Source organism: Podarcis melisellensis (genome assembly GCF_964234715.1).
Source record: "Podarcis melisellensis genome assembly, chromosome: 14".
Classification (NCBI taxonomy): domain Eukaryota; kingdom Metazoa; phylum Chordata; class Lepidosauria; order Squamata; family Lacertidae; genus Podarcis; species Podarcis melisellensis.
The window spans coordinates 49,340,876-49,350,880 of record NC_138546.1 but is presented as its reverse complement, the minus strand read 5'-3'; the positions used below and the strand labels follow the sequence as shown (position 1 = coordinate 49,350,880).

At 43.5% G+C, this 10,005-nt stretch overlaps 1 protein-coding gene and 1 long non-coding RNA gene across 3 annotated transcripts in view; one reads left to right on the top strand and one right to left on the bottom strand.

Annotated features, from left to right (window-relative positions):
• Positions 1 to 3,576: 3,576 nt before the first annotated feature.
• On the top strand, positions 3,577 to 8,877 carry LOC309356390. The gene is made up of 2 exons (XR_014162752.1): positions 3,577 to 4,672; positions 6,438 to 8,877. It is a non-coding gene; the product is annotated as an uncharacterized lncRNA (long non-coding RNA).
• The window catches only part of ICE2 (interactor of little elongation complex ELL subunit 2), a 31,935-nt gene continuing 30,534 nt past the window's right edge, over positions 8,605 to 10,005 (bottom strand). For both annotated transcript variants that reach the window (XM_081887615.1, XM_081887616.1), the window contains exon 15: positions 8,605 to 9,131. In XM_081887615.1, the coding sequence (XP_081743741.1) occupies positions 8,916 to 9,131 (216 nt within the window). In that variant the 3' untranslated portion in view covers positions 8,605 to 8,915. The remainder of the gene's footprint in view (positions 9,132 to 10,005) is intronic.

Below are 10,005 nucleotides of genomic sequence, written 5' to 3'. Positions count from 1 at the left end.
CACACACAGAGACACTGGTACCTCGGTTTTCAAACATAATCCATTCCGGAAGACAGTTTGAGTTCTGAAATGTTCAAAAACTGAAAACTCAATACAGAAGCCTCAGTATAGAAAACTCAATACAGAAATCTCAATATGGAAGCTGTGTGGCATGTTCAACTTCCGAGGCGTGTTCGAAAACCAAAGTATTTACTTCTGGGTTTACGGCATTTGAAAACCGAAATGTTCATCAGCGGAGATGTTTGAAAATTGAGGTACCACTGTATACAGTCATACCTCAAATTGAATGTGCTTCAGGTTAAGCACTTTCAGGTTGCGCTCTGCGGGAATCCGGAAGTAACAGAACGTGTTACTTCTGGGTTTCGCCACTCGCGCATATGCTCAAAATGACATCACGTGCATGTGCGGAAGCGGCAAAACATGACCCACGCACGCGTGCCATCGCGTATTACGTTCCATTCAGGATGCGAACAGGGCTGTGTGTGTATATATATATGTGGAGAGAGAGAGAGAGAGAGAGAGAGAGAGAGAGAGAGAGAGAGAGAGAGATATTAAACAATCAAATTCAATCTACCTAACAATCTGTACTTTATCTGCAGCTACCAATAATAATCAACCCATTTTGCAATGCAGTTCTCCAAACAAAACAGGTCAGAGCATAAAGATACATATATTAGTGATAACAACATTCAGGAATGCATTATACTGGGGGGAAACTGCTTGCAAAAATAAGTATATGTATGGACACATGAGCGCAAAAGTACTTATGAATTTTTGTGAGGGCTTACTTTTTATCATTATTTTGCAAACTGCTGTTGTGAACTGAATTTAAGATTGGAGAAATGAGACACTGAAAGCAACTGAAATGGTCAGGTTAATTTATATCAACCCTCTGTTAAAACTGGTTGCTGACCAGGGCTCTCTAAACCTTACCTAGGCAGTGAACATGCTTTGACAATCTGAATCATTCAGTTCAGCTGACTGCCACAAAGTTCAGAAAAATGCAAGGGCTTCCTTTGCACAACACATATTTAAACTTGTGGAACTCACTGCCACAAAAAGTGGTGAGTTGCCACTGCCTACATGGCTGCGAAGAGGATTAGGCATACCTTCCATGATCTGGTATATTGATGGCTACCAGCCATTGTAGCTAACAGAGCCAAGTGTACAGGGGCAGCTGGCACTGTAGACAAATCACAAATTTGAATAACCAACAAAATCTCTTCAAACATGCCTGAAAATCATCTCCACTATGTGTTAAGTTGCCTGCAATGTTATAGCCTCCACTTTACCTGGGGAGCTCCTGAGCACTCTTCAGAGCCATTGGTCAGCTCAGACCCGCTCAAGATAAGTTCGAAAAGCAGCATAAGAAATATCTCTTTACTGCAGCAGCAATATGTGCTGCTTCCAAAGATTCAGTTTGGCCATGGGAAACCAATATGATTTAATGAAAGAGGCTTAAGGAACAAAACACTTTCTGAGCCAACCTCCCCAACCCCTTGCAATCAAGAAAAATCATGAAAGCTGGATAAGAAGGATCAATGCCCATTTGTTTGGCAGAGGTAGACAGATAGGCAATTGGAACATGGCATTGTGAAGTCCAGTTCTGGTCCTGCAAAAGACCAGCTGGATTTGTGCCTATGTGGTTTATGGATCAAGGGTGCACCTTCTGCATAGATCAGATAATGATCACCCCTTCCTCTAAAGTGGGGAGCTAAACTAAACACACTGAAAGAATTGTGGTCTGACCAGAGTTACTGACTCTGAGAGTTTCTTCATTTGCTGCAGCTAGTTCTGCGGCTAGCAGAACTTCATTAGGGGTGTGCAAAAGATTCAGATGAATCCCGACCCAAGAACCAAAGCGGACCCATTTCAGACAGCTTTGCCTGAACTGAAGCAGGGTCCCTCCAAAGCACCCCAATCTGAAGTGGGGACTTCCCAAATAATCTGAAAAAGTAGCATGCAAGAGAGAAGGAAGCATGTGTGGAGCAAGGGCAGAATGTGATGTATTTTAACAGCCAAGGGGTTGGGGGCCAGGAAACAAGTGATCTGATGACATCATGTTAGCGGCATTACTGGTGGCTGATGAGGGAAAGATATGCACCCCGATGATGTCATGTCACCTGCATTATCGGTGCAGGGAAGCACATGTTTTAGAATTATATGACACATTCCCCTTGCAAAACCTGGACTTGCAAACCACAACGTTGGTTTTTTTGCCATGGCAATTCAAAACGACTTACAAAAAAAGCCCATTAAATCCAAGGGGCAGGAAAATACAGTGTTTTGGTGCTAACCTTTAAAGCCCTAAATAGCCTTGGCCCTGTATACCTGAAGGAGCATTTCTACCTGCATTGTTCAGCCCAGACACTGAGGTCCAGCTCCGAGGGCCTTCTGGCAGTTTGCTCATTGTGAGAAGTCAAACTACAGTACAAGGAACCAGGCAGAGGGCTTCATTGGTAGTGGTGTCAGCCCTGTGGAATGCCCTCCTGGCAGATGTCAGAGTTAAAAGAACTATATAATTTTTCATAGACATCTGAAGGCAGCCCTGTTTCAGAAGTCTTTTAATATTTGTTGTTGTCTTTCCTGTATTTTTGGTTGGCATATCATCATCATCACATGAAAACATCCCACCCACTCTAAAAGGCCATATTTAAAAGCCAAAGGTCTTGTAAAAAAGGAAGGTTTTTGCCTGGTCCCTGAATATATTTAATGATGGCACCAGGCAAGTCTCCCTGCAGAAAGAATTCCACAAATGTGGAGCCACCACGGAAAAGGCCTGTTCTCATGTTGCCTTGGTGCCTTTTTTTTTAAGTGAGTATCAATTGTGCTGTTCACTGTTCACTTGAGTCAGTCTGGCCCTCAATTTGCTCTAACAGCCCAACTTCCACATGCTGTTTTCAGTGGCAACCCTGCATCTATTATGCTGAATTCTAGCTAGAGAAGGAACTTAAGAACAAAAGAAGCTGTCTTCTCCTGAGTAGGACCATTGGTCCATCTAGCCCAGGGTTGTCCACACAGGGTCTCAGACAGAAGACCCATCCCAGCCCTAGCTGGAGGCACTTTCTGTCAGCATTGCCCTTGAGCCAGTGCCACCAACTGGACTCACACACTTCAGCTCCGACTGGGCCAGGCGAGCTGGGTAGCACTTCCAGAGATCACCTTCTGCACAGAAACTGGTCAAAGTGCTGTGGACTCACAGCTTAGAGTTGTGAGCACTGGATTCACTCCAACAAGAAGACAGTCGTCGCACAGCAGAGTATAGCAGAGCATAAACGACTCGGAGAGCAGCTCTGTAGAATATCTTCTTTATTCTATCTACAACTATAATACACAACTATGTACAGAGCTAAATGAGGTCTAAACAAAAATGATGAACTGCACTGAGTGTCTGCAGCTGCTCTTAGCAGCAACCTTATCTATACACATGATCTCTCTCTAACACTCAGTCTCTCTCTTTGATGTGAGGCTGGAGCGGAATAAGTAGTGAGCAGAAACCGCCCCCACCTCTCTTGAGCGTCAGCAGAGAATATCCACAGATTCTTGGATATGGGAGGGGTGAAATCTCCTCACTTTCTGCATGCAAAGCTTGTGTCATGCCACTGAGAACTAGGGTTCATTCCTTTAAGGCAGAGGTTTTCATTTTTCATTTTTATTTTTAGTCCACAGCTCCCTTAACCAACTACATTATTCCTGTGGCATCCTTGTGGGGTTCAGGAGACATGTTATGTCACCACTTCCATGCAGAGCTGGCAGCCTCTCACCCTTTTTCAAACACCCTCTCCTCTGTCTCCTTCCTTGGGAGATCTCTGGCCAGCTGCTGCTGCTGTCCCTGGTCTCTTAGTTGCCCCCCCCCACCCCAAAGAGAGGGACATGTGACTTGTCTGTCCATTCCCAATAGCAAGGGCTTGTGGACTAGCTGGCTGGGCTCCCTCACCCACTTGCTGTCTCAGCTCCTAGCAATGAGCACCCCCTGGCCAGCCCCAGAGCCACCATTCACCTGCGGAGCATGTAGCCAAGGCTGCTGCAACAAACAGCTGCACAAGCATTTGGAAGGCAGATACAAGAGGGCATCAGAGGAGGGAAGGAAAGAGGGATAGAGGCCACTGTTGCCCACGGCACCCCTGACCATAATTCAAAGCCATGGCACACTGGTTGAAAACCACAGCTTTAAGGATACTGACTGCTTCTTCTGTCCGGCAGCAGCACTATGGTGGGGATTTGAAAGCTCAACAACACAAGAATGGAGCAAGAACATGCTGCCCATGTGCCACAGATAAAGGCTGATCTTGCTATCCTGGCAACTGTTGCTGTAGCCACATGGCAACTTCAGTCCAGCCCATTTCAGCATGTGATGCCACTATCATGTGGCCGAGCCTGCATAAAGTGGGCAGGCCAGCCCCATCCAAGGCAATGATGACACAGGATTCCCCCCCCCCAAATACTTCTTATTGCTTTTTTGTAACAACAACAAATAAAATAAATACTCTTACATTCAAAAATTTGTATGTCTTCTTACTTACCCTGCGCCTTATTGCACCCGGACTTCCTTCCATCTCTTCAACGGTTTTCATGTCTCAAATCTTTTCTTACAGTTTCTTATTTACACTCCATCCACATCACAAGATTTACATTAATCCTGCTACAGTTTTTAAATTCTTACAATTACTCCGTATATATTCAACAAATTTACAACCAATCCTTTTCGAACTTTGCTTCTTTTTGGTTCCGAATCTTATAAGTCAATTTCACCAAATCTATGGAATCAAACACTTTTGTCTGCCACTCCATTAAAGTTGGGATTTCTTGGGATTTCCATTTCTGAGCCACTAAGATTCTAGCGGCGGTTGTTGCGTACATGAATAGTTTGCAATCTTCCTTTTTTAATTCATCCCGTTTTCCCTAGCAAAAATGCTTCTGGTTTCTTTGGGAAAGTGTATTTAAATAGTTTTTCAATTTCGTTATATATCATGTCCCAGTATTTTTTCATTTTTTCACATGGCCAAGGCAATGATGACACAGGATTTTTGTTGGGGACGGGGGAAGGGGCTATAGTTGCAAGGTCATGTTTGAGAAGGGGAAAGAGACCAGAAGCTGAGCCAGTACAAGATTTCCTATGTTCCTTACCAATGAGTTTGGGATATGCCACTCCCACCCTGAATAAAAGGAGCAAAGGATGTTCACCGATTCCTTGAAACATTTTCCAGTTTTCAGCTTAGTGAGAGCAACTCCACGTCTGTTGCACGTCTGTTATGGTGTCACTGCTTGCATGATGTTCCATTGCAACTTTCAATTCCCTTTAGTTTAGACAGGTATTTTTAAAACTTGGGATGATCCTCAGAAGCCTCTCAGTTATTATTCATTTATTATTATTATTATTATTAAACCACCTTTTCCCCAGACCAGGATTCACAGCAACTTACACAAATTAAAACAGAACAGATAAAGCAAAATTATAAAATATAAAAGACAATACTTGAAAAGTGAAAAAAACAGGACAGCACTATTAAAAGCCCTTTCCTTCAAAAACAGTTCTCCAAAGCCTGCTGGAATAAAACAGTCCTGAATTGCTGGCAAAAGGATGAGGAGGGAACCTGTCTAGCTTTTCCAGGGAGGGAGTTCCAAAGACTGGGAAGCAAGCACCGAGAAGGCCCTCTCTCACATCCCTACCAAACATGCATGTCAAGGTGGTGGGAATGAGGGAAGGGCTCCCCTAAAGATCTCATAACTTGGGCAGGCTCTTTTGAGGAACTATGATTTTGGATCTAAGCTTTATAGGTTATAACCAGCACTTTGAATTGTGCTTGGAAACAGACCGGTAGCCAGTGAAGCTGCTGTAACAAGGATTGGTCAACAATCTGGCTGCAGCTCTTTGAGCCACTTGATATTTCTGAGCACTTTTCAAAGGCATTCCATGTAGAATATGTTACAGGAATCCAAATGGGATGTAACTAAGGCCAAATCAGACATCTCAAGGAATGGGCACAGCTGGCACACAAGCTTTGACTATGCAAATGCACTCCTGGCCACACCAGAGACCTGGGCATCTACACTCAGGGCTAAGTCCAGCAACACACCCAAACTGCAAAACTGTGTCTTCACTGGCTATTTCCTCTTCTGCCTTCCAACTGACCAAGGGCACCTGTTTCAATTGGTTCACCCTCATCTAGTCCACTACGGATGACAGACACTGGTTTAGTATCAAGGAAGCTTCCTTGGATTTAGGTGGAAAGGAAAAACAGAGTTGGGTTTCATCAGCATACTAATGACACCGAACCCTGAAACTCTGGACCGCCTCTAGATAATCAGCTGCATCTAACTAGGGTTCCTTAAAGAGAAGTGACAGTTGAATATATGCCATGAAAAGGAAAGCTTGCCCACCACTTTTAACCTTTCCCTTAAATCTCCATGTTGAGTGCAGTCCCTAGACAAACCAGACAATACACCATTTGTGCAATTAGGATTAGTGCAAATGGAATAAAAAAACAACAGGTAGGACGAGGCCCCCTGATATGGTTTGAAACTTCGTCTGGGAGGGTTTTTAGATTTTTGAAAAACTCATTGCCCCCACTCCTGTAACCTGGAGCACCCACAGCCTGCTTCCATTGTCATGAATGGAAGTTTTTCACCAGCCCCACGGTAACACAGTCATGCTGGCTGGGGCTGTTGGAAGTTGTAGTCCAAAACATATGGAGGGCACTTGGGTAGCAAAGGCTGCCTTAGAAAAAGGAATACAAAATGCTGCACCATTTGAAAGCCACACCCAGATGCTCAGCATACAGCTTTAAGCTCTAGGCACTCAAAAGTCTGACTGACAAGTTTTGCCTGTCTAGAAAAGAGACTTCAGTGAAGCAGGCCTGGCATCTCCCATGGGAACATAAGCAATAAGTGCCACACCAAGAACACCCTAAAGCCTAAACCTTGCAGCAGCCCATCTGCATATATCAGCTAGCAGCCAAGAAATGCCATCCCAATCACAAGAGAAAAGCGGGAGGGTATGCAATCATGTACAGCTAACTGTCAGAGGCCTCTCAACCAAATGGCCTCTAAACAGAGGGTTGAGCAGCAAAAAGTAAAAGGTAAACCTTTTTAAAAGACAGGTTGAGAAAATTCCTTGATTTCCCCCACTTTAAAGCGAGCTGAAAAACTGAGCTGCTGAACCCCACCCTTTTGTTATCGAGCACATACATGACTCACCGCCAAAATATTTCTTCTGTGGGAGGTCAAAGACTGGATTTATGGTTTTGAAACAGAACCTACTATTTAGCAACAGTGCAAAGCAAACTTGGCTCCTTTTCATTAAGGAACTGAAACAAGTTCAGAGGAACAGAGAAGAAGGTGTCTGCTATGGCAACAGAAGGTAAACAAGGCGACAAATGAATGAAAAGGTGTTAGTGTATTAAACCTCGTTTCTGTGTCATGAAGTAGTTGTCTCTTTGTACGGGTTTGTACTGTTGAACACAGAACTTGTTTAAAAACATTCTCTCTCACCAAGAGTAGTTCTTTAAGTGGAGCCCCAGACAAGGAAATTGATCCTAATGAAAATGTTTAGAACAGTGGTAGGGAACTTCTTTTAGACTGAGGGTTGCATTTCCTTGTGGGAAACATGGCAGAGGTGGCAGGGTGAGAGGCAGAAGTGAGCAGAGGGTCAGGAGAAGTGGACAGAGAAACAAATATCATTCTTATGTTTGTACAGCAGCCAAATTCCAACCATGCAAAAACCAGCCCCTCCTCTCACATCATCTCTCCATCCAGGAAAGCAAAAGGCATTAACAGAGTTCATTGACACATTCCAGCCAGGTTGAGAGTGTGTCTGTATTCAGAGGGCCAAAGATACCTGAAATGAAAAGTTAGTTTGGTGCCTGCTATAGATGTACTAATATGGGTTACAAATCAGTTATCCTGTGCAAACCTCAGTAAACTCTACAGCAGCAGCAGAACCACCTTCTTGAACAGCTGTTTATTTCAAGGAGGCTCAGCAGGAGAACTGTCCTGTGGCATCAGTCTGATGCAACTATCTGCCGCTGTACCCAGCCACCACCACCACTTCATGATAGGGCCCGCCTGTGTATCTGAATAGGGCAATAATGTTTTCTTTAAAAAGTAGTTTATCAATGTACAACTTAATATTACACTAAGGCAGCCAAGCTGACAAGACTCAAACTTGGAATCATTTCAGGATATAAAAATACAAGTGTTTTTTACAACCTACGCACAGAAAAAAACACCACTATCAACAACCAAACAGATGAGAAAAGTCAAATTCAAACTTTTAGAGTGTGCAACTGGAACATTTAAAATTAATCATATTATTATTTTTAACTGCATTAAAGTAACTTTGTGCGAGTAGCCTACTTCAATTTCAAACAAGTATAAAATAGAAATTTTTTAAAATGCAGCATTGGGCTGTAATTGTTTGCAACACAAACTCATTGCATGTATCTGTGGTACTTGTTTCAAGCATGCTGTTTAAGTGAGGATCCAAGAGATGCGATGTGGGAGTCAACCAACTTTCAAGAAAAACCAAAAGAAGCTGGAGTGGGAGTTGCTTGAGAGTCAGTTATGGATCTGCTTTGGCCCAGATCACTTAAGTGCAACAGCTGGTTTCGAAAGGCATGCTGTGGCTGGTTTAATTTTATTAATAATAAAATATGATGTTCAGAAAGTTCCCCACATTTATTCCCTGCAACTTGGCCCACTAACAGCAAGCTATTAGATGGTTGCTTCAGGTCTGCACTTGCCTTGATAGAAACAGCTCTCATCCAATTTGACTGGATACAGAAAATAAGTCAAAAGGTTTTACACAGCAGCATTTCTTAACAGATAAGTTCGCCCATCCTGGCATTCTCTCCATGGCTGTACAGTCATTTGCATACAAAAGAAGTTATTTTCTGCTCTACATTTCCTCCAAATGACTAAGTTGGCTCATCTTTGCTCATCTTTGGTTTTTTCCAGCACTTCCAATTTGACCCTCGATTTGCCTGCCTGTAGATATTTCTCATCATTGACTTGTTCTGGGCAGCCCCACGTCTCTTTCGAAAAGGATTAGCTGGCGGGTGATCGTTGTTTGTTTCCATGGGAACTTGCTCTTTGCGGTTGGGTGTGCCTGTGTGTGCTTTTGTCCCACTCATCTAGGAGTGAAAAGAACAGGGAAGAAAAAGAGAGAGAGAAAGAGGAAACTACTTCAAATCTGATTAAAGTTCAGGGTATGAAGTTTCTTGTAGAGTCTACCTAACTTTGCTAACATTTGCTCAGAAATGAAAAACAGTGAAACACCTTCTTCCTCCCCCTTAACTCAGTCCTAAAACAGTTAAGGGTGGAGCAAATGACATTACATGATATATTGCTGTGAAGGGTCTGCTTTATAGGAAGGAATGTAGAAAGCTGCCTTGTCAGGCCATTTGTCCATCTAGCTCAGCAGTGTCTACACTGACTGGCAGCAGCTCTCCAGGGTTTCAGACAGGGAACATTCCCAGCCCTGCCTGGATATGTCAGGGATTGAACCTGTGAGCTTCTGCAGATACACACCCCTGCCTTCATTGGATACTCAGCATTTTTGTACAGTATTACCCCTTCAGCTGCATCTGTGAAAATTCCAATGATCTGTGATCTTGCTCCTGGCTAGCTACTTCCTGAGTTACTATGAAAAAAGACACAAGTAGAGCTTTCAAGAACAAGCGCTTATATCTTAAGTTTCCTGAAAACCTACAAGTGATGTGGAAGCCTTCTGATGTTTTTGCATTTAATCAAAGGCAGCTGCCTGATTTGGTGTAGCTAGATCTATGCGATAGATGGGGAAAAACTTCTGGGTTAATAGCTTAAGCTAATAGCACTTTTGAGGTTTATAATTCCACTGGAGGCTGTAGTACAGGGGCAAAGGGCTAGACTCTCCCCCACCACCAATCCAAACTGCACACTCCTGCCTGCTCCATGCAAAATAAAAAAAGACTTGGGGAGTTCCAGTCACAGAACTCACATCACATGCAGCTTCTGAAAACACCTCCG